Raw genomic sequence first — 24,245 nt, 5'->3', positions numbered from 1 at the left:
ACACTGAAGGAAAGAAAAGACACTGAAGTTTCTTTTCTGCTCTGCTCCAGGCCGTGCTTTTTTACACCTGAGACACTTTAAAGTTATAGCTGATGTGTTCATCTCTAAGCTAAATAAATAAAACAGCCATGACTTAATGTAAAAACAAAAACAAAAACAAAACCATGTAAACATCAGATTAACTGTTTTCACATGATAATCACACTGAAAAGAAATGTTAAACTCTGGTTCAGCAGCATGAAGACTCTGCAGATACTTGTTGGATCAATGAACCTCAAAGCATGGATTGTAATTTGTGGACGTCCTCTCTGTTTCTGTGTGCGCTTCATTCAAACAGTCGCTTCACTTTCCCTAGAACGAAACTATGGCCACAAGAACACTGATAAAACTGAATGGAAAGTGTGTTTATGAGTAACTCACCAGGAAGCCGTTTAATGTGTGTAGTTTTAGTTTGCCTCCACCTGCAGGACGCCATGAGAAGCGTTCAGAGGGGCTGGCGTAGTTGCAGGTATCCTCCAGGTGGAGGCGCTGTAGAACAAGCAGAACAGAAGATTTGTGAGGGATTTTCACAGGAATAAGAGGATGAAGAAGCGGTGATGAAGCTGCTGTGTGGTATAAAGAAGTAATGTGTCGGTGTGTGTGTTGTGACAGTGGTTTGTTGACGGTAGAAAAAGACTGGGTCCCGCTGTATTACTCAGGCTGCGCTACAGCGTCTATTCACAGGCGCGATCCCACTACTGAGCGGCACGGGGGCTTTGACCTGCTCCGTTTCCGACCTGGGCCGGTGCACCCCTCCTTAGACGACCTGGTGGTCCCGAGCTCCCCCAGGAGCACCATATCGATACCGAACTTAGTGCGGACACCCGATCGGCATAGTCCGCTGCAGCTCAGAGCTCCTGAGCTCAAACGATCCGCCAGCCTCAGCCTCCCGGTAGCTTGGATTACAGGCGCGCGCCACCGCACCCGGCGGTAGAGAGAGGAGCTCATAGTGCTTTTAACTTGGTCAAACGTGACGTCATCATGGAGCGCTCTTCAGCGGCTTCTAGCGGCGGGAAATAAAACTGCAGCTGCGGTGATGAAGGCGGTTTCACCGCTAACTTGACGGAAACGTGCTTTCTTGTTCATAACTGTTTGAATCACATTTCAACGACAGTCTCAGCACATTTTAGTTGAATTCACTGTATCTACTGCATGTACTGTGTTAATCTGCCTGTTTCAACCGTTTACCTGTCTGTTCAGCCCCCTCAGTGCACAGAGCACGTCTGTAAATTAACCACAATATACATACAGATGTTTTCATTTTAACATAAGTGCATAATATAAAATCAGGTAAGAATGTCTTTTGCTTCTTCCACTCTTAAAAACACAAACTAGGACTGGCTGACCTCTTCTTGTGTCCGGGAATTTGTGAAAAGTATATAGTAATTTGAGTTTACTTTAGCAAACAATAAACTGTGTTAACATGGTTAGAATTCTGATTTTGGACAAATACATTTAAGATATTTTCTGCTTGATCACATTGTTCACAAATCGCTTTCCTTCCACATTTTTAATCCAGGTTCAACCACATAAAGCTCCTTGTAACTTTGCATTCAAAAGCTGTATAGAACAAGCACATTATTATTTTAATTTTAGTCCACGTCAAGTTTAGAGAATTCATGGCATCCAGCTGCAGCGTTGAAGGCTTCTCTCCATCTCAAACAGCCAAAAACCTCATTGGATGTGTTTGTAGATGTACTTGTGCATACAGTATGTTCATACAAATGGTTTCATCAGTGTGTGTCAGCATCTCATGGTTTATTAGTGGGAAACATGATATATAAATTGTGTTCCTTTTAATAAAACTGCCAGGTTTATTGTCTGGTTCTACGTTCTTGATCTTGTACCTGATCTTACCCTCTAAATTTAAAAATGATCATCTTTCAGCGGCAAACATCTCTACGAGCCAACATTGTTAAAGAACAAGAGACAAATGATGAGATCAAAGTCACCTGTGGGGTATTTTAATGGTCTGAGAGCATCAGCAAAAACCTGACTGTTCATCTTACAAAACACGTCTCTTAAAAATCAGTCCAAACTATACGTTAAAATTAAATTAGAAAAACAGTCGATTGAGAAAATGAAAGTCCGTGAACATTGACAGTGAACATCTTCCACAGCTTCATGTGTTAACCATCAGCAGACTTCTGTCAGAATCCCTGGACTTCATTAGCTGTGAGAGAAGGACAGACAGCATTCAGTAGATGCAAAGAAACAGGACGACATTTCTTTATTAGGTGCATTTCAACCATAATATATCTTTAGAGTGCATCATAAGTGGATTACACATAAACATATGACATTATTTAAATCAAGGCTTTTATTTCACATCAACAAGGTAAAAAAAACATCATTCACTTTGTGTGACCCCCGTCTGTTCACCTGCTTTGTGTTTTTGTCCATCTCAGGGCGTGTCTTGGAGGCACAGATGTGGTCGGGTGGTAGAAGGTGCATCCAGCTCGCTTACACTGCGCCGCAAAGCGGCATGGCTGCACACAAGAGGAACCACATTTAATAACAAATGACAGAGTGACTTCCAAGTAAAGAACTTCCCATTTAACTCAAAGGGGAACGTGCATGGGCTGCAACTGACAAATACTTCAATTATCGACAAATCTCTTTAGTATCACTTTGAATAATTGATTCTTATTTGGATCTAAATTCTATTATTTCCAGCATTTTATTGAAAACAAACACAACATATTCCTCTTCTTGTCAACACTCTTTCAAACAAGTTGGCAAAGCAAGTACAGCATCTGTTACCTTGGGATGATAAAACGGACAGTCCATCTTCTTGCAGTCTGGGAAGAAGCGACACACACTCGTGGTGGTTTGCACTGGCTGCACTGCTGCGAACACAAAGAGTCGAGTTGGAGATGCGTTTCTCAAAGCTGTGTTTTGGCAGAGCGAGGCTGAACAGAGTGCGCTCATGAGAGAGTACCTGGCCTTTTCGGAGGAGCAGCTGTGCTTCTGCGACTGACGTGAGTGAAGGGACAGTCTGGCTTGCTACACCGGGCGTCGTACTTACAATTAGGATGGACAAAAAGGCATTTATCCCCGAACTTGCAGCTGGGAAAAGTCCTATAGAAAAAAAAAAACAAACCCTCATTTAGAGCATTCTGTGCGGTAAGAACCCCAATGTTCTCCAATTTCTGAACAACAATACTGACTTGCACTGTGTTGTCGGATGATGGTACAAACACTCATCTCCGCTTTTACAGACGGGCCAGAACTTGCATCTCTCCATCACCCTCTGTTTCTTTAAAGGGCCAGCATCCTCCTCCGCCATCTCAACGTCCATCACGTCATCTGTCAGTGGAGTAACAGGGATATGACCAAAAGCCCCAACTCAACAAAATCACAACGCTTCACTCAAACACTGTGCATACGTGTGCAGTATTATCTGACATGAGAGTACAAAGGCATTCTGACAAGACCCCGCACCTTCTAATGCTGTGACTGCTCCCTGTAGTCTGTGAAGGACGCTGACTTTGGGCTCCCTGTTGACATGGATGGTGGCCTCTGTGACTTTTGCGGGTGCTCTCACGCCATCCAGCTCCATCTCATAGTCTGCAAGGTTTCCCAGCGGGCTCGGTACCCCATCTAACGTCACTATGAACTTGGGGCTGGCAGAGTCGCCCCTCTCCTTACTAGCATGAGAGAAAAAAGTGTGACAAATCAACAATGGCGCACACTTAGACCATGTAGATTGACAGATGTGAGTGCACCTCTTGTGTGTGTGTGTGTATGTATGTGTATGTGTGTACCTGGCCTGGACAGTGCGTAGTAAGGCAGACTGGACGTCCTCTCTGACCTGAAGACGCTGCTGGTTTCTGGCTGAAGGTTCTTGAAGTTGCGGCGGACTCACTATGAACGAGCGGGTGTCAAACGTCTTTGTCTCGCTGCCTTCAGTGATCTCAATGCCTAGATCACAAACGCAGACATGTCAGTGTAATGCATCACTGAGGGCGAAAAATTAAGCATCCTCTGGGGACTTTATTATCAGTTACTACTTCGCACCATAGTCACTTTGCTCTCCTCCATCACTGCTCTCTGTGAAGTCCAACTGCAGGCGTGAAGCTAAAGACCTCGCTGAAGCTGGGGAGGAAAATCGTAACATCAAACAGCAAAAAAGAAACAAAACAACACAAAAAAGACTAAAATCTAAGAATCATATCGAAAATCCAATGTCACTTAATCTTGGACATTAGTTTAGGTGATTACTTACATAAAGGCAATTACTTTTTGTGTTACAAGTTTTCTGAAATTGCATGTTTAAATATGTAAATGAGGCATCATCTATTAAACATGATCTAGTTTACATGTCCAGAAGAAGGATCATAACAAAAATAAACAAACGAAGGTGTATTTTGGAAGTTTTCTGTCATAATTCAACTCTGCACGCACCAGGTGTTCTGGAGGGAGGTAGCTCTGTGGAGGTGTAGGCCTGAACCCTGGGGGCCAGGCTGTGGAGGTGCTCCTGGACCAGCTGGATGGCCGCAGTCATCTCTTGACTGCTGGCCAAGCGAGTACGAGGAGCCACAGGAACGGTCTGCCTCTGTGGTACTGGGGGGGGGGGGAGGGGGAGGGGGGGGAAGTCATGTAAGAAAGTGGACAACGACATGTGACACAATTATGATAACACCTTAAAACATACTTGTGGGGTAAGCTGTGGTTTTGGTGATTGAGTCCTGAGCTTCAGATATGGCCTTCAGTATCAGATTCCTGTTGGCCTGCTTGGCTGGAGGGAGAGTAGGTCTGAAACAACAGAAACCAAAGTAATGTTAAAGCCCGGCTACCTGCTGAATGATCATTTCAGAGAGAATATAAGATGAAGTCAGTGGCAGATTGTCTTTCGTTGCTCATATTTAGTGACAGTGAAAGGTTCATGATTACTACTGACATACAAAATAAGACAAATCAGACAATTTGCTACAAAATTTAACAGTGAACGTGATCCTGGTTTGTCCTCTAATTCAACAACGTATAGCACATAATGTTCCCAAATATCATATGAGGTGTTATAACTAACTTGCGCTCTGGTTTGGAGGGTAGGGACACTCTACTGGACAGGCCTCTTCCTCCATAGCCCGCGTCCTCCTCTTCCACATCATCGCTGTCCTCATCTGCCATTCGACTCACTCGCACCACCGAACTCGCCACTGGTGCCTTACGTTTCCGCGACAACTCCTCCTGCTGCACAAAGACGGCAGAACATTATTGGGGATGCTTACCTACACCTTGCTGACACTTTGCCAACAGAAAGCGATGAGCATGTGAGTAAAAGACAGCTTGTGTATTTATGCATCGGTCTCCTCGAATCGTACCTTGCTAGATCCGGTTCTGGAGCTTCTGCTGCTTCTGCTGTGTGAGGATCCTTCTGTGGGTCGACACGTGTCCGCAGAGCCCACTGATGTAAACTTGCTCTGGCCCGGTCTATAGATTTCAGCAGTGGGCCGACCAGCGTTGCCGCATGTTCGACCATGGTTGGTGCCTATTTCTACAGGGTCCTCAGCCATGAGGTCATCGTCCATTTCTGGTTTGATGTCAATAACAGCCTCTGAGGGGAGGGGTTCCATGAGGGGCTTAACAGTGGAGGTAAGTCGAGAGGAACTCTTCTCTATGGCGGCTCTCCTGATAACAAAGTTAAGAGTGGTTTTTACATTTGCAGGCTCTGTGAGCTGTTCAAGACAATGACATAAACAGTGAATGTCAGCACATGAGGACAATAAATAAATAAATCTTTGCACTTGGTACCTGCTCTCATGAGCGGAACTGGACACGCGCGCTTCAGTCCTGTCAGAGCGTGAGCTGGACACTGTCAGCACCTTCGACTCCTCTGCCTTGCCGTCTTCACTTACAGATGATCGGCTCCTCCCAGCCGCAGTACCGCCGTCAGACTGGAGCGGATTTCTGAGGGATGCAGGCTCTGAAACAACCACATAGACAAGGGAGGAGGAAAACATGAGTGATCCACAGGGAGCAGGAAGAAAGGGCTTGAAATTCCCGCAGCAGCTGGTTAAAAAGAGTAGAAAATCATTCAGGCATTCAACACGGTCTCACTTACCAACTGCAACAGATCTTAACTTCTCAAGGACACCCTGTAGCCTGAAATCAGTCAAGGAAACCAAAGTTATAGGAGATAGAGGGGTGCAGGGTACAAAACAATTGGAAATTTAATGGGACAGGACGTGTATTTCTGGGATGGTTTTGATCGTACCAGGCTGTGAATTTAATAGTGTTATTTCCAAGGAAAAGGGAGAGATCGTCAGCCATCTGCTGGGAGGTTTTCTTGTTTGCTACCATCACCATAATATAGTCAGGAAGCTCCTCATCTGAATCAGCAAAGAGACGAAGCACATTCATATAAATATATAAAAGCTGACTGAATTACCAAGCCGCAACAAAATGAGCACTATATTCACTTACCAATGTATGCACCGAGCTCTTGAAGCTTGCCCTTGATAGCAGCCTGAAACAAACCGAAAACACAGTTCAGGTGATATTATCGAACTAATAACAAATCATAGACGGCATGCTGCCTCAACTGATACCATTCATTTCAGCAAAACTAGAGTTAGCTATGAACAGTGTAGCACTAATGTACCGTGGGGCTAACTAAGTTAACTCAGAAATCAAACAAAACGCTGCTACCACATTTGTAAACATGCCTGTTGGATTCCTCGGCCTTGTAAATAAAAACCTTAATACCTTTCTGTTCGACTGGCAAATATAGCGAGGAAGCTAATGCTAGGTAGCAACATCCATGCTATACTACCCTTCACCGAGCTTTAAATCCGCAGTTAATGACAAATATTCAGCCCATAATGTGACTCACTCTTATTTTCTTGCTGATCTCTGCCCCGATCTCCATGTTTGCCATTTAATTCAAATATAAAAGTTATAAAAGAAGCAACCGTTTATCCAGCTACACCGCTAACCACCGGGGACAAAGATGACGTGTGATCACGTGGTCACAAACGTACAGCGTAAAGACATCTTCTTCTGCGTTTCTGGCAGACAAGCGTCACAGTGCTGCCCCCTATAGGTCAGGATTAGATTGCAGTTCGAAGTGATTCGAAGTGATTGAACCTGTTTACCCTTGGAATGTTCCAAACAGGTGTTTTTGGAGCGTTTCGCATCTTTCCCAGTCTTTTCTTGCCCCTGTCCCAACATGTTGCTGCACCAAATTCAGACTAAGCATATATTTACAAAAATCAACGAAGCTGATGAGGTTAAAGATTATGTATATTGTCTCTGTACTGTTTTTAATTGAGCACATATCAAAAAAGGATTAGCAAAGTATCACATACAGTTTAATTAAGGATGTTTTACACAGCATCTCAGCTTTTTCGGGATCAGGATTGATACATCTTTCTTTCTTTACACTATCTTGTATCTTCACACTAAAGTAGCCCTGTGCACTGCACTGTGCAATGATAATATATTGAATGAGACTCTGGAGAGCCATGTTTCTTCATTGACTGAAACAGAAGTTTTATATTCCATTTCAAACATGCAGAAAGGAAAACAGCCATGCCAGTATTATTGGACCATTTCAAAAATGACTGCTGTATCCACCAGATGGTGCAAGAGACCATTAAGAACACACCAGTGCCAGAAAACAAATCCCACCACAGGACATGTCATAGTCCAGTAATGGATGACTCACTCAAATAAACAATGACCCAAACTGATTCAGAAACCCAAATCTGGAATCACTGACAGACCATTCAAACAATGAATTCAACCATTCAGTATTTTGACAAAGAGATACAGACCTGCTGTAACATTACAGCCTTAATTCTGTTAAACTTATATAATCATACATGTTGTACCGCTTCAGTTTTCAATGGGTCACAAAAGAGGCATTCAGGGGGTGCAGGAAAAACACACTGGTGTTCCAAGTTATAATAAAGAAAAGAAAAAGTGTTGGAACCAACCCTGCTCATACTTTAAATCTAATGTTGCATTGTAAAGTACGAGTCTTTGGCTTTCTAATGTCCATCTCTGCATGTTTTCCCTCAGAGATTGTTTCCTGTTTTGCAGCCCCTCAATGCCAACCAACAATGACGGGAAGGATCTTGCTCGCCGTCTAGACAGCATCTCTCTCTCTCTCTCTCTCTCTCTCTCTCTCTCTCTCTCTCTCTCTCTCACACACACACACACACACACACAGACACACACACTCTCTCAGCTGCCACCGTCTGCTCCGTTTCTCTGTCTGCTTTGTTCACACTATCAGTGTTGATGCACAAATCGTTTCATTTTTAGTAACAACTTTGTCTTTTGTCACAAATGTTATGACACTTCTGAAGCTGCAGTCCTTTCTTAATATTCCTCTTGTATACTGTGTCTATAAATTGTTATTATTACCAGTAATACTATCACTGTTGTCACACCTTTTTGACCAAAACATGTATTTTTTCAAATGTATGTGCTTATGGGCACTTGTTTCAACAAAGAGAGCTGCTGGGCAACTTTGCACCCAGACCTGAACCTAATGTTCACTTCAGTAATTTGTCATCCACTTACTGTAGTTTCCATTTACCTTCAAGGGAAAGCAAGAGTGGATTAGAGGGTGTGAATAGGGCAGCATTTTCTATGTGTTTTCAATGCAAATGAATGAGAATCTTGAGTGACCCCAACAGAAACTCTGGGGGAGCAGAAACAAAGTCAACTCAGGCCAGAAAGGTGCTCTATCTCACTGTTGCTCATTGCACTATTGTTTGATTGGCTCAAGGGGGAGGAAGGACCCCATTAACAATAGTACTATAACAGCATCCATTGGCAGAGTCAAAACAGCCCTTGTATTGTACCATCACACATTCTGAGGCATGGTGGAGGTGAATGTTTCTCATGCAGCATCTTGAATGTCTCTCTTTTGTTCTGCATAACTGTGCAGTCTTAGTCTGGTGTGAAGCAGGTGCATACTGTATGTATGTGGAGCATCATACAGGCCACTTACATGTTGTCATCACACCTTATTTTCCTGGTGAAAAATTAGCGAGGTGCAGTGACTGTCGGCAGCCTCTCGCAGTTATTCTTGTCATCACCGTGATGTTGCTATGTTTGCTACTGTCTTGCCTGAAGAGACCTCTACTTTATGGCTCGTCTACACAGGAAGCGTTTCAGCTGCATTTTTCACTCGGAAAAGATACGCTTTGATTTGAATAAATTCAGTTGTCTATAAAGGCCGTAGACATACTCATGTTTCATGCACACACTCAACCTGTATTTTTACCCTCTCAGTCTATTTTCTTATGTTTTACACACATAACTACAGTGATTATGTATTGGAAGACTGAGCACTGCCAAACCGTGGGTGACCTACACTCAGCACTGTGCCTGAACACATCCTGTGTAGACACTGACGTAGCACTGCAGCTGCTACTGCTCAGCTAACGTTCTGATTTTGCGAGGTGGGCTGTGTAGACATTGTGTAAGCCTCAGCTCACCAATGGTATTTTGCAACCCACACTGGAGCTGAAGATGCCGCACAGAGCCTGGGCCTGGATAATCCACAATTTGTCAAGAGATGGTTTGAGCACTTCACTCCCAGTAAAACCACAAACTGTCATTTTCACATCACTTTGAGTGCAGATTGAACAAACAAGATACAGCATGTTAATTAGCGTGCTTTAGAGGTGTTGGTAGGTGGATCTGAACTCTGGACACAGGCCAGCTGTTTCTTCCTGCTTGCAATCTTTATGCTAAGCTAGGCTAACCTTATCTGACATCTAGCTCTGCACTTAATGCAGAGACATGAGAGTGGTGTCGGTTTCCTCATCACATTTGGAAGATGAAATGTTTTGCCAAAATCTTGAACAATTCCTTTAATAATTGCCAGATCACTGAGGAATGCTGTTTGTCTTTTCTACTTAACATCATATATGTCTTGCTGCTATATCATAGTGGATGGAAAATGACAAATGTCTCATGACAACAAAATTAAAGGTGTGGTGTGGAGTTTTTGACCACTGGTGGTGCTTTAGGGACATGTTTTACTGAGTAGGTCCCTGTATTGTGTGCACCTGTGCTTGTTATATGTGCAACAAAGCAAGACAGACTGATGGTGCGACAGTTAACAACTCACAGTAAATTTAACCTGGATGCTCTGATATGTGAGCACAGCAGACAAAATAAGACCGTTTCTTATTTTGCATGCTGCTTTATCTGACTTCTCCACTGTACTAGTTTTTGGTGTCACACTATTTGAAATATTCCAAGTAACAAGCATTTGCATGGACAATTTGCCAACATACCAGTAGTATAACACCAGATAAGAGTGCAGCGTGGAAAAACACTTCTGAGAAATTTGATGTAAAGCCCAACTGCAACTGCAGTTGCCATCTGCACTGTGTGTATGTGACCACAAATCCGCTATCCTGCGGCAGGCGTCGGTCTCCCCCACACCTACACAGAGGACTGTGGTAATTTTACTTCCCTTTTCTGTGAAATTTTGTCATAAACTAAGAGACTTCAGTTGTGAATCAGCTGATAAACTTCCGCGAATTCTTCAACCGCATGTGCCGCAATGACGATAGTCCTGCCACCGAGTCCCCTGACACAGAGACATGGTGGACGGGCTGTCTCCTGTCTCTGAAACCTGTCCACCATTAAGGAAAGTAATACTCCTTTAGAGTCACGTTACAGTCTGGATAAGTCAAGATCCTGCCTTGAGGCTGGAAGCAGGGAAAAGAAAGGATGCAAAGGTAGAAGATTACAGAAAAAAAGGGTTTAACAAAGACGTGCACAGGAAGATAATTCACTGCACCTGCTCTGACAATGACCAGAAACCTAATACAGGCTTTCCTGGACGAAAGACACCTGTATGCATGAAGCCGCTGCAGCTGGGTGTCGACACACAATCACATTTTCACATAGCATAGAGAGGAAGACTTAAATGCATACAGAGTCACACATGGCTGCTCAGATTTTGTGCACAAACACTTAAATAGTGAGACAGAGGTGGTTTCAGAAAAACCTTAGTGGAATTATTAGTTTGCTACAAAGATAAATGCATGCCATCAGCTACAAGAGCAAATAAAGCTTGTGTGCATCAGCCAAGTGTGCAACTATATCTGTTTTCCCTTGAAGTGTCTTGTTTTGCGCAGTAAGTCAGGAAATCCTGAAATGTTGACCGAGGACAAGATTTGACTACAGCCAGGTGCTGAAGGGTTAACCCAGTTTTGATTCAAAGTTTTGAATGGTGAAGCTTTCACTTATTAATCTGGCAAGGAAGTGAAAGCCCACTAAGATTTACAGCTGCTCTAATCACTGTTGCTAAACCCGCTGGAGGTTCAGTGGAGGGACTCGGTGGGTCACTGCAGGCTCTCCAGCACCAGGTCTCCATGAATCCGGGTTACACAGCTGGAAACGTGTTCAAATATCAGCCTTTGTGTTGTGTAGGAGTGCAGGTCAGGGTGTGATTTTGTATTTTACAGCACATTCTTATAATTATACAACCGACAAAGTGTTAACTTTACGAACTCTGAATTGCAGTCTGTAATATGTGAACTTTGTGACATGTGAAATGTGTTATTAATTGGATCTCAGGAGAGTAGCATTGTTTGTGAGGCCTGAATGTTTTGTTTCTGTCTGTATGAACCTTCTTCCTTTTTTTTTTTTTTTTTTTTTACACACCACCCACACAGATTGGGTATGTTTTGGTAGCTTCTTCAAGAGATATATCAGCTGGTTGTTTAGAACAAATCCTCATAGTGACTTCTTTAATATGATTATGGTGTGAGTGTGGAGAAGAAGGGGATTTACAGAGAGCATCACTCTAACACAGCTACGGGTTTTCACTTATTTAAAGGAATAGTTTGACATTTGGGGAAATACATGTGTTTGCTTCATTGCTGAGAGATTGATGAGTGGCTACCTCTCTCATGTCTGGGCACTAAATATGAGGCTTCAGTGTGCAGCTGATTAGCTTAGCTTAGCATAAAAGCTGGAAACAAGGGGAAACAGCTAGCCTGGCTCTGCCCAAATGTGTATAAAACACACATTTTGTGGGCTTTAATGTGGAGCAAGAAAGTGATTTGGCATATTTCCCTGAAAATTGAACTATATCTTATACATTAATGCAAACTAGATGTTTACAGAGCAAACAAACATAGCCTTCTGATTTTCAGATTTTTTTTCCACACAAAAGATCTGTGGTTTATTTTATTGCTTGGTTTGTGTTGACGCTGCAGGCCCAGTAAAATGTGTTACACCACCACTTCTGGAGAGATTATATGTAATGGATCAACACTTATTTGCAGAGAAAGATGCAAGCACATATCTCTACCCAATGCAAAGTCCATCTGACGGAAGGCTGCCAGAAAAGATAGCTAACCATGCAACAGCACTTACAATATAAATGCATTGTTAACATGCAATGTCAGGCAGCACAAGACTACAGAGAGTGAAAATGATTTGCACTGACAAATAGAAATCTCGTGGTTACAGACACAACCCACATCAAGTCTCGAGAAAAGGAAACATCAGGTGCATCTGTTATGTTTATGTGGAAAAACTCTGTGTGAAAATTCTGGTAATTTTAAGAACAGATGTTAATGAGACCTGACGGGAAACTAGACACTGACTATACCACATTTTTACATATCATACACATGTTGTACACACTCAGTTGTTGTTTCTTTCCGCTAGCTCCTCCTGCTAAAAGAAGATAATTAGGTTGCAATCAGACGTGAACGTGGTGGATGACAGTAGTAGTAGGCTACAAGATCCTTTCTGACCTAAATGTGTGGAAAATTGAGGAGCCCTCAGCATGTGATTTTCTCAGTTTTTATTGCTTCTCTAAACATATAAAACAGTTGTTCAAATTTTGCAGCATTTAGGTCTCTGCCTGAAGGGCCCTTCTCTCAGTTAATGCTTAAATTTGCATTTGTAAAGAACTTTGTGACCTTGTTATTCTATGTTTGAGGACCATGCAGTGAACCTGGTCTCAACACAACAAGCCTGACTTGTGCACAGCTACTTGAGCATTATGTTGTAGTCTGAATCAATGGGAAAGACAGGTTTAGTTTGCAGCTACTCAAGACACTTTTCAGCTGAAGCCTGTTAAAAATCTTGGCATGCCTCACCGAGTCGTGTAACAACCTCCGCTGATTGCATTTGCAGCTGGTTGGCTTCAACAAGTGCATTTTCCCATTTGAATAGACAACATATGTGGAGTCTCTTTGTTTGCAAAGAGGTTCAACCACTCATTTTTCTCTATACTGTAGCTTTCAATAACACATTTATTCATCTAAGGGCCTGACATTTGGTCCCACAGTTCCTAATATTTTATAAAATTACACAAAATAAGAGTCTGAAATTACACATCAGAAATTATTCCAATAATATCATCATCTAGTGTAGCAACAGGATTGTTTTTAAAGAGCTACTTTTTTTTTTCAGCAAACATGAAGCCAAAGAGCTTCTTTGACCTTCTTGAACAAAGCCTCCCCCAACACACATTACAAAGCACATCATGCTCAGGCTATTTTAACTAATAATCTTATTATAAAGACAGAATAAGGGAGATAATGCATGCCATTGTGAAAATGAATCTTGGAGAAGGAGCTGACTGATTATGTGGTGGAGCAAGCTGTGCGGCTGTTTGGCTTTAATTAGAGTATTAGCAGGATGCCGAGCCGTGCTTTTCATCAGAGGACCAAAGGAGGGAGAAGTTTGACAATGAGATACCCTGCAGAGCTAGTTTATCACCGATGTTGATAAGACTAATCTCCTCCATGAATGTTGAGATATGATATTCAGTGAAATCTAATAATTAACATGTACTTTTGAATATATCAGGAGACATTATTAATCTCTAAGATAATTATATTTCAGCTCATGGTTAAAGGTTTGGGGTCTGATTATTCTTGGCTGCTGTCAAAGTTCAACATGACCCTTGTGTCTGGTTTGGTAAAAAAAAATTCACTATTATAATTATTCTTGCAGTTTTTCAATTAATGTGTTTAGCATCTTCTGACAGGTTTATTATGTCCTGTAATGTGTGTTTTATTTGCAGCTGATCTTGATGGTGCTGACCTGTAACACTTTGAATACTAACTCACATGGAGATGCACTTACACCCACATGAAGGACTTTTCCCTGCAACAGGAAATATTCATTTAGACAAGTCGTGGGCGTGAAGTTTCTCACTGTGAGTGACTCACTGTGAAACACACACAGACATTTCTGCAAACTTCCAGAACCACTGAGCAAGAAGCCGTTCTTACGAGCATTCAGGCGTTACATGCACACTGAGCAGCACATGGCATCATTTTTGTAGAAAAGGCTGCAAACAACCAGATAATGAGCTATTTCTCTCTCTTCATTAACGTCTCAAAATCCAAAGTTTCGACTGATAACCGCCTTTTCTGCCTGTTTTATGTCAAGTATAATATATTTTAACAACTACTGATGGTTATAACCCATCCATCCATAAAGCCTAAGGAACTATTCGGCTTTCCAGTAAAACAGTTATAGTCATGTTTGTATTTCAGAATGCAGCAGTCATCTTTTCACATGTCTGCTGGGGCTGGGTGGATCTGTACCTGACGTATCAACATAACAGGAAAAAAAGGCTCCATCTCACGTTAGATTATGTTTTTAGGCACTTAAACACACTTCTTAATGTATGCACTCTCTGCTGCTCTGAAGCTGCTGTTTGCATGAGTGCAGTAATCTCCTTGCTAGTTCCAATAAAAGAGATACAGCATAAGCATTATTATTTACGATTATAAACAGGGTTTTTAAAGACCCCCTCCAATGAAAATCAAGTTTTTAACCTTGTTAACGTGTCTGTAACGTGACATATGAGCTAAATAAGCAACAACAGGCATGAGCATTTCCACCTTGTCTACAGGCTCACAGATACAGATTAAGACAGCCTGGATTTCATACAGCACACACCTAAGGAACCAATCCTAACTTGAGGTGTGGCGCTACAGTGAAATGAGGGGTATTGAAGCCCGACGCTGGTCCATCCATTAATCCCGGTGACACAGCGGGTATGAGCCAACAAGTTGGTCAACCTGTAATTGCATTTTTCCTGTGTCTTATCCGCTCACTGTGACCAAACAGTTCTGCAATACGCTAGATAATGTTAGCCAGTGTTAGCCTGCCAAGTTACATTATAATTCATGTCAAACACTGGCATTTTCTATGGCTTGGAGGTGTTTACGAAGAAAGTCAAGGCAAACGTAACTCAAAGCAGGTTGTCAGATAAGCTGCTGAATTTGATGATCTGACAGAAAACTTCACACGACTTTGGGGTTGTTCTCACATCTGGTTTCCAGTTCGAGCATGTGTGGCCGAATTACTCCTGTATTGTTATATTACCATTGTGCAGGGTACAGTAGCTAGAAAAACTGAAAAGAAGCAGAGGTTTGTGTGTTGGAGCCACACATACTAAATGAAGGCAAAGGTGTGGAGCTACATCTAAGCCATTTTAAGGCAGGAAGGGTTTTTCTTTTTTTTTTTCATGGAAAAACTTCTAAATATGTAATTTGGATGAACACAGTTTTTAGGGGTTTAATCAGTGTCAGGAGAGGAACCTTAAACACACATGTGATCAAGTCATTAAAAGAGAAAGTGAAAAGAAAAGCTGAACGGAACAAATGTATTTAGAAGTAGCTTATAAATTATGCACTCACCTAAATTAAGACACATTATTCTCCCCTACATTATAGCACATTAGCCACTTGTAATAATAAAAAGCTTTTACCATACTGGTTACAAGAAGGCACATGACCGTGGAGGGAAAACCCACATGACGCAGTTAAATCAATATTTTCCCACCTTCTTGTGAAACTCAGACAAGCTCATCACCCAGATGAGCTTTATGTATTCATATATTCATTCATAGCTAATAGAGCCTTACAGTAATAGTTTAAGCATGACTGTCTCCTGCAGGCCTCATCATAAGTCTGTGGGCAGTCCACACAGGCCGATGCGGATGGAAGGATGCTGTGAAGGCTGCGATGGCTGGATGTCAATAATACAAACCTCGCTTGTATATTCTGTTGGAGAAATGGTTGTGATGACAGGAGAGTCATTTCAGTAATTACCTAAAGAGCCATTAGAAGAGGTGTGGACTTTTCAGATGGATTTGAACTGATCTGGACTCGCACAGATGTCGCAGACGGCCCAAACAACACATTGGTTGAAATGGTCGTTTTGCCGTCATGGCCTCCAGGTTCGAACTGTGACCTTGTCCTCTCAACTCATCTATCAGCACCATGATTCACACAGCTCCCCACCTGAACCACCACAAACCTCCTGGTAAGGAGAGGAGGAGGGATATGGTGATTAGCTTCTCTGTGATGATTTTCAAGTTCATGTTGTGTTTTGAAAAAAGTTCATTTAGTGCTTTCTTGTTGCATTCTGTTCTCACACTATGATAATTCCCCCAAAAAAAGAAAAGAAAGAAAGAAAAGAAAAAGAAAAAAAACTTTGAATCTAACTTTTCACTCTCTCATTTAAGCCTGTCTTTCAGCACTTCCATTGCCCTTGTACCCCCAAAGGCCTGTAGCTATAATTATCTAGCGAGTGCGCTGTGAATGGGGAGCAGCCTTAGGTTTCCAGATTAATTACCTTTGCGTGAACTTCACTGCTGGTGTTGCTGCATGAATAAAGCTGTCGGACACACTACACCTGACGGCTGGGAGAAGGGAGGCTAACGCGGAGGAGCTGGACTTATCTCAGAGGGTTAAACAAGCTGTGGGAGATTACGGGTGCTAAATGATGAGGAACAGAGTCTGATGACATGGAAGTTTTTTTTTTTTTTCCCCACATGGTGCATCAACACAAAGAAAACACAGGGATGGGTGAATTAATAACTTGCTGTTATGCTGGATTTCTAATCAAATTTGAAGTTGACTCCCAAGATGAAGGTCATGCTTTTAAAAAGTGAGTGAAATGATCATTTCAACAGCAGAAGTTTCACAGTGAACGGTGCATTTCTTTTCATGCAGCCAAATTAACAGACACAACCTCAATTCTGTCTGGACTTTGAATGTTAATCACAGAATAACTTTTTAACTTCTACTCCTGATGACATATTTTAAAAATAGTTCATTAGCTTGCAGCATGTCATCCTCAAACTACACACACCCTTTACAGATGCAACTTCGGTGATTTTTCCTGTCCTATTTTTCATATGTTCTGACATTTTCTGTAATCTTGTTACAAAAGGCCACATACACATAACAACAAGACATAAAGCCACAAGTACGGTCTCCAATGTCCCCCTTACTCCTTTTTCCTGTTCTCATGTTCTGAAAGAAATCCCCCCAGGGACAGTCCCAGAAGTCTTCTTTAGCTTAATCAATTTGAAGGGACTTGAGTGGGGAATTCCTTCATTAACTTATCACAAGAAGCCCATGAGTCTTAAAGACTGTCTGCAATAAAAAGCACGTTTTTAATCTTGTTAACGTGTCCATATGGTGTTGTAAGACATACCATGAGCGAAATAAGCAGTCAACCGTCAAGCATTTCTGCTTTGGAACTGCAGTGGACCGATGGCAACAGATTCAGAAAGCCATACATCACATACCTAAGGAACTAATCAATTTGTGGGATGGGGCTACGGTGAAATGAGGGGTATCGGAGGAGAAGCCAGGTTGGTAGGTATCAGTATTTTGCAAGCCAGGATTCATTATTCATCATCCATTCATTATTTTCAAAATGTTGCCAGAGAAGTCTCCTTTTTTTGGTTGCATAGTTGCAAAAGGAGAAATCAATTAATCAATCAATCCTTCATGGGTCACCAAAGGATCTGAAAGTCTGAGAGCCAAACTGTAACCTGCAGTAGCCTTTTCTGAAGCACTTTGATGCTCTATGCATTTATGCTGGGGACACAGCAAGTGCAAGCCAACTGTTGGTGAACTGGTCAGCAAACACATCCGCAACGTTACATGATGATTCACGTCAAATGTGGACATTTGACGAAGAATTGACGAAGAATGCTACAGCACATGTTAATCAAAACAGTTTGTCAGATAGCTGAGCTGTTGATGAGGTTTGTGTGTTTGACAAGCAGAGTCGAAGCTGCATGCGAGTGGTGGAAGGTTGGGTGGAGATAGAAATATGAACTACTATCTATGTAATTTTGATGAACAGAGATGAATTTTAGAGGTTTAATCAAAGCCTGGAGAGGAACTTGAAAATGGGAAATCTTCCGGCTGGCAGGTCTGAAAAAGGAGTAAACAATTATATTAAGCACCATGAAATCCTTTTTGTCTGTGATTCGTGCGTTCACATGCTGCATGATGTTGATATTCAAGGTGTCTCACAAATAGGCTACGCTAATTCTGCCGCCTTCTGCACGTTTTGTCCAACACTGATAGGGACTTTCAGACGTTCTCGCTCCGAGAACATCAAATACCAACGTTTTGTCACGCCCGGCATCTCATAGAGATGCTCAAGGTACCCTTCAGTGTTTGTATGGGATGCACCATGCTTTCAACTAATGTAAACCCCTTTCCTGGCAATTTTAGTTGCTCAAAACAAGGTGAAATCAGCAGGAGGAGGAGGAGGTTGGGGTAGTTGATGGGTAAAAGACAAGACTGAGGGTCATGTCCTGTTTGAAACCAAAAGTTGCCTCATTTTTAACTTAAGTACATATGTGAACTTATGGAATGTACCTAACTTATGTTACATACATAACAAAATGTATGTGACATATCACAAACGTAGATGTACAACTCTTACCCCAAACCATGACACACACTTACATTCACCAGGTGACCACAAACATGACATAGTGTTGCTCTGTAACTGATGAATGTGTAAACAAACAACTGTTTGCCATGTCAATGTTGCTGCCACCTCCCAAAGGCAAGTTATTGCCAGTTATTGTCAATAACAGTTATTATTATCATTGTTTTTGTGTGCATGTAATTGTGAGTCTTTGTCAATGCTGTTACATGCAGAGTACCTATGTGTGTGTGTGTGTGTGTGTGTGTGTGTGTGTGTGGCTGTGTACGCTTGTGTGTGCGGCCATTATCCTTTGTGTCACGGTGTGAGTTGAAGGTTCAGCGTGAATGCAGTGTGAGAACGCCTCAGGCTGTTCTCTGGGGAATCTAACAACCATCAGGGGTCACCGCTCTGTCGAATCCTGTGACACATTAGCAGGTAATTACAGGCCTCATACTCTGCAGCTGTATGAAACATGCCTGTGCATGTAGGCAAAAACACACAATTAAAAGTGAATTTATCATACTGGTCATGAATAGTGTTGGTAGTCACGTGTGTTGCCTGTGTACAGTCTGATCCACAAATTGCACTATATCGCTCAAAATGGACTTGTCCCCTGTTTAAATGACATAGATCCTTGAGCGGTTTACATGTAATTTGTGTTCTTTGGTAAGAGAGTTAAGAGGAGAAGTGTTGTTTGATAATGCCTTCAAGTTGCACATTCAGTTCTTGTCATGTTTGGCTTTGTCTGCCAAGCCAGCGTGGGATTACTCACTTCACCATATGACCATATTTTGTGTGTTGTCTTGGTTTTCTCTGCCTTTGTCTTCAATCTATTTTAAAAGCGGCCTCGACTTAAGGGGAAAAATGAATTTAAGATAACATAGAATGGGCAATCTGGCATTTGTTCAGTTTAAGACAAAATTTTATCAGCCATCTTTGAATTTATATTAAACGTTTGCAATAAAGTCAGCAGTTGTCCTTCTTCACGTCAATCATTCCTGCAGTGTTGAAAATACAAAACAGAGTGAATTTTCTTCTCACCTCATCCACCCTCTGTTATTTGTGACAGACAGATGGGATCTGGATCAACTTACTGGGGGGATCCACGATGCAGACAAAAGTGAGTCAGAGGAGTCATAGGAAGTCATCACCTCAATCTGGACTCAGTCTGGGAACAACACAATCAGAGAAGTCATTGTATGTCTTCTTCCTATGGAGGAAACAACTGTCAGTAGTTATTCACTGTATTCTAACCTCATCTATCAACACCTGGCCACAGGGCAATAACAAACGAGGGTAGGATGACTAACAATGGCAATGAAAGCAGATTCACATCTGCACCATTTCCTACCTGAACTTTAGTGGAAGAATGAAAGACAGCATTGTGATGGACTGATGGCACATTGCATGCTGGGATTGACACCGACACTCTCCGTGACCCTGAGCAGGTTCCACAGATATGAAAAATGGATGGATGGGAACTAAAGACTCAAGCTGTTATTTTTTTTATGCTGGAATAGAAAACTGTAGAGGCTGCTGCAGCATTGGACACCATTCATCACAATGCTGATCCATTAATCACTCCAGACTGCTATTGCTGTCAGCACTGTGAGTTACATGAAAAGGTCAGACAGTCATCATCACTGACATCTGGAAGGTACCAGCGTGCCTTCATTCATGAGGTCTTGTTATCTCAGAGATATTTAACATCCTCAGTTGAATCCAAAGTTACCAAGAAACCATGACATAGCATAGGTTAGCTTAAAAAAGTTCAACTGATAACCGGCCTCGGAATGGATCTGGTGTCCCTTTGTCGTCTGTTTGTAGTGCAAGTATCGACCAATCACCTAAGCCGTCGTCAGATAGTAGCCGATGGGCTCTGAGATTACTTGTAGGTGTGTGAATAAGCACCTGTTTGCTAATATGTTCAATGTATCAACTTCATAATGGGCTAATATGTCATGTGCTAATATGTGTAATGTGTCTCTGTGTGTGTGATGACTGCTTCACGCGACTGACTCTTATCTTGTGTATATGTGATGTGGTGTCTCGAAAGTTAAGCTGATTACATTTCATTAAGTGCATTAAGGTGCAGGAGTGCATGAACTGCATGTGCAAGGCTGACTATTTCACTTGTGTCACAGCACATCACTTTTTATATGCACAAATAAATAGATAAATAAATAAACAGGGGTGTCTAATTTGTCCTGAGAAAAAGATTTCTGTCATTCATGATGTCAATAAACAGTCAATAAGTCAGCAGGCCTTTCGTCCCTGTGACTGAAATCAATATGAACTGTTGTACTGAGGTTTCCTCTTATCCAGCCACAAAATGTGTCACAGGAGTGAAAGAATCAGCTTTGAGCCCACCGTGTAAATCCGCCCTGACAGGACTGCTGAGATGGCTCTGCGTCCACAGCAACGCTCAGAGAACTGCCTGCCTCGCCGTCCACACAGCAACAAAGCTCACACAGCAGGCCTCGACCAATCAGGACGCTCCAAAGGTGACAGGCCCGGGCCAGGTCTTCCTTTGCTCTCTGTCGCTATGGCTGCCGCATTTTTTTTTGTTTTGTTTTCCTGGGAGCAAAACCTGGGGATAGAGAGAGTGAAGAGTGACAGAGGGATGGAGAGAGAGAGAGAGAGAGAGAGAGAGAGAGAGAGAGAGAGAGAGAGAGAGAGAGAGAAAAGTCCAGTACAGCTTGCATAGGCTAAATATTCACAATGATTCACGCACACTCGAAATATACACATGCACAGTCAAATCTGAATTACAGCAGGTCCTGTGTTTGCTTGCATGAATGTGAAAGTTCCATTTGAGGATGACGTGTGGATCAATGTGTGATTTTCTGTGGGTGGAGTTTGCACCTTTCTTATTTTGCGGTTTGCACTTGCTTAGTCTTTCATATATTTGCGTGTATGTGTCTGTCGGCCTGTCTGCGTTTGTCTAGACATTAGTACCACAAGTGTATATTGTGGGAAATGATAAATTGACTGTATTTTTATCACGTTAGTCTGTGTTGACATACACATGTCATCTGAGTAAACAGCAACCATGTTAAGAGTTTGCACGCTGTCCTAATTGCATAGATACACATCAGAAGCAGCAAAGTTTCCAGTTGCCACCCATTGTTGACTTTATACCTGCAGCAATTACAAAGCAATTAACTAATACTAATATTACAGTTTGCAGTAGTGACAGTCAAATCTGCATTAAACTGGTTCACATCATTGAAATCAGACAAACATGGGCTGCTGTACATGGATTTTCAGTCCTGTTTTCACTAAGTCTTTAATGCACAAGTTCCTTTAATGCATTGAAACATCTTTCAAGTTCAAAAAGTGTAGTGCTGGTGTACTTACGTAATGAATTTTAGTGAGAGGCACTAAAGTAGATGTATAACAAGAGCCTAACAATGACTGTATCTCAATAATGCTTCCACAAAGTAAAAGAAGGCTTTAGATTTCCTAAATGCAGAGCTTACTGTGGGCTTGTACTGCATGTTTAAAAGAGATCAGACCAGTCAGAGCTCTGCACATTGATGCATCCAGCGCACGATACACTTCAAAACCTCCACTTGTGCTGTTTTCGAGTGCCTGGCCGCTGTTTAGACCTAAAACTAATTGTTCTCCAAGTAGTTCTCCTCGGTGTGCTGAGGTAGATAAGGTCTGAGAGTAGTGAAATACCTTTGAAAAGAGACAGCCAGTCACAATGGATTTATTGTGTGTGTATCCTGAGGTGACCTCTATTCTCTCTCGGTGTGTGTATTATTGCTGGAGCCTGTTAGAGTCCATCTGGGTGCTTGGATTTGGTCGCTTCGATCCATGCCAAGAACAATACTCCTTCCTCCTGTGGCCTGGCTATTCTGCTGGCATTGCTTCACTTCTTCACTCTCACATTGAGATTTGGCAGCGCACCCTGACCAATTAAGAGACACTGTCAAAAAAAAAAATCTGAAGCCACGTCAGAGTGATAACCTTTGGCTCTGATGATTAAACTTCTTCAGTCGGATCCGTGGAGAGAACTGGTGTTAATGAAGCCATTTAGATACTTACTCACATTGTCACCTTTTTCCTGCCAGAACTGACTTGTTGACGCATTGTGATTTGTGAATAGACCTGACGTAATAGAAGGTGAGAGAAATACATTTTCCCGCCGAAAAAGTGATCTAAGGTGTCAGGATTGAAAACAGGAAGGAATGTGACACTTGAAGCACACGTCAGGTGGTGGATGAACACAGACATCTCACAGGCTGCAAGACCTGCCTTAACCTCAACCTTCACTGAGGGTGTTTTAGCTTCCTACGTCTTAGTTCACATTTTCATTTTACAAACCCACAACTGGATGTTTAATTCACTGTTTGCTTGGGGGGTGGTGTACTTTTTCGCCTCGCAAAAGTAAAAACACAAGAGTCTTAGTGTAACGGATGGATTAGAAGGTGTGTTTATTTATTTTAACATTATCTGCACACACCCGGATAACTAGTTTACTACCTGCAGCATTACTTCAAGGACCAAGGAGCACAGCTTTGACTACGTTAGCTTGTGAGATTACAGATTAATGTAAAACACATCCATCATGTGTTGTTTCCTCAGTCAGTCCTGGATGCTCAAGTCTTCGTCCTTGAAGTACAGTATGTTTCTTTATGTCCTGTGCATTTATCATCAACTTGTGAGGATGCAACTTGATTGGGACATTCAGCTTTAGCCTTAGCCTTTTAGCATATGTAGTCATCAAGACGTATTTAAGAGCTCTATCGCAGGATTCATTTAAAACGAGCCGGCTGGAAACACTAAAAACTCAGAAGGACACAGAGTTTTCAACCACTAAGTTAACTTAATTAGCTCGTTAGCTGCAGCTGATAAAATCTGCCAGCAACAGTTGTAATTTCAGCAGACCAAATCAATGGTCGCTGGTTAAAACTGAGAGGCTGCTTTTGTCAGCCTCTGAGTCAGATATTAAGGACCCACTGTCTGAAAAATATTATGAATTTCAATGGTATCTCTGCCACTGTTAAGCCACATATGCAAGAACTGAAAGCTTGGGGTCCGGGTCCGGTCTTTGAGGATGGTCAGTTCACACTTCAGTACCATAATCAATCATGGTGGAGGAATGTTTAGAAAGTAATTTGCTCTGTAATGTGAGAGTGAGAATGCAGAGCCCAGTAAGTTAAAACAACCATGCGTGACCACACAACCACACAATAGACTACTTCCCTTCAAAAACACACAATATTGCACATCATCATGTGCACAAGAGTGTTGCTTAACATTAAAGCCTCTTAAAAATTTTTCTAGAGTTCCTCAAACCATGTCACTGCTGAGATGTAAGCAATTCACTTAAAAAGTGTGGTGAATCACATGCAGCCAAACGCAGTCTGGTCTGGAGATAGACATTTTCCTGTGCTGCCCAAGTTCAGACAGTGTGGGTGATGTGTGAGACATGGTGTGCCAAACCATGTCAGCTGTCCTCTGCTGAACCACAGCAAGGACAGCACTCAGTA

General features: G+C 42.1%; 1 protein-coding gene across 3 annotated transcripts; it reads right to left on the bottom strand.

Moving 5' to 3' along the window:
- Window positions 1–1,981: 1,981 nt before the first annotated feature.
- Window positions 1,982–7,015, bottom strand: zc3h14 (zinc finger CCCH-type containing 14). Of its 3 annotated transcripts, none has more exons than XM_076757030.1 (17): window positions 6,878–7,015; window positions 6,469–6,511; window positions 6,260–6,374; window positions 6,107–6,147; window positions 5,797–5,968; window positions 5,367–5,673; window positions 5,072–5,235; window positions 4,697–4,797; window positions 4,447–4,605; window positions 4,060–4,137; window positions 3,807–3,963; window positions 3,484–3,689; window positions 3,210–3,348; window positions 2,981–3,120; window positions 2,803–2,888; window positions 2,422–2,528; window positions 1,982–2,212 (listed from the first exon to the last, which is right to left on the bottom strand). In XM_076757030.1, the coding sequence occupies exons 1-17, from the start codon at window positions 6,920–6,922 to the stop codon at window positions 2,209–2,211; spliced, it is 2,064 nt and encodes a 687-aa protein (XP_076613145.1). In that variant the 5' UTR covers window positions 6,923–7,015; the 3' UTR covers window positions 1,982–2,208. The 3 variants fall into 3 exon arrangements, with proteins under 3 accessions (XP_076613145.1, XP_076613148.1, XP_076613146.1); XM_076757033.1 differs by having other exon boundaries at window positions 2,803–2,885; XM_076757031.1 differs by having other exon boundaries at window positions 5,072–5,232.
- Between the last annotated feature and the right edge of the window lie 17,230 nt (window positions 7,016–24,245).

Source organism: Chaetodon auriga, chromosome 18 (assembly GCF_051107435.1).
Source record: "Chaetodon auriga isolate fChaAug3 chromosome 18, fChaAug3.hap1, whole genome shotgun sequence".
Lineage (NCBI taxonomy): Eukaryota > Metazoa > Chordata > Actinopteri > Chaetodontiformes > Chaetodontidae > Chaetodon > Chaetodon auriga.
The sequence above is the reverse complement of the archived record's forward strand: the minus strand, read 5'-3'. Positions and strand labels throughout refer to the sequence as shown.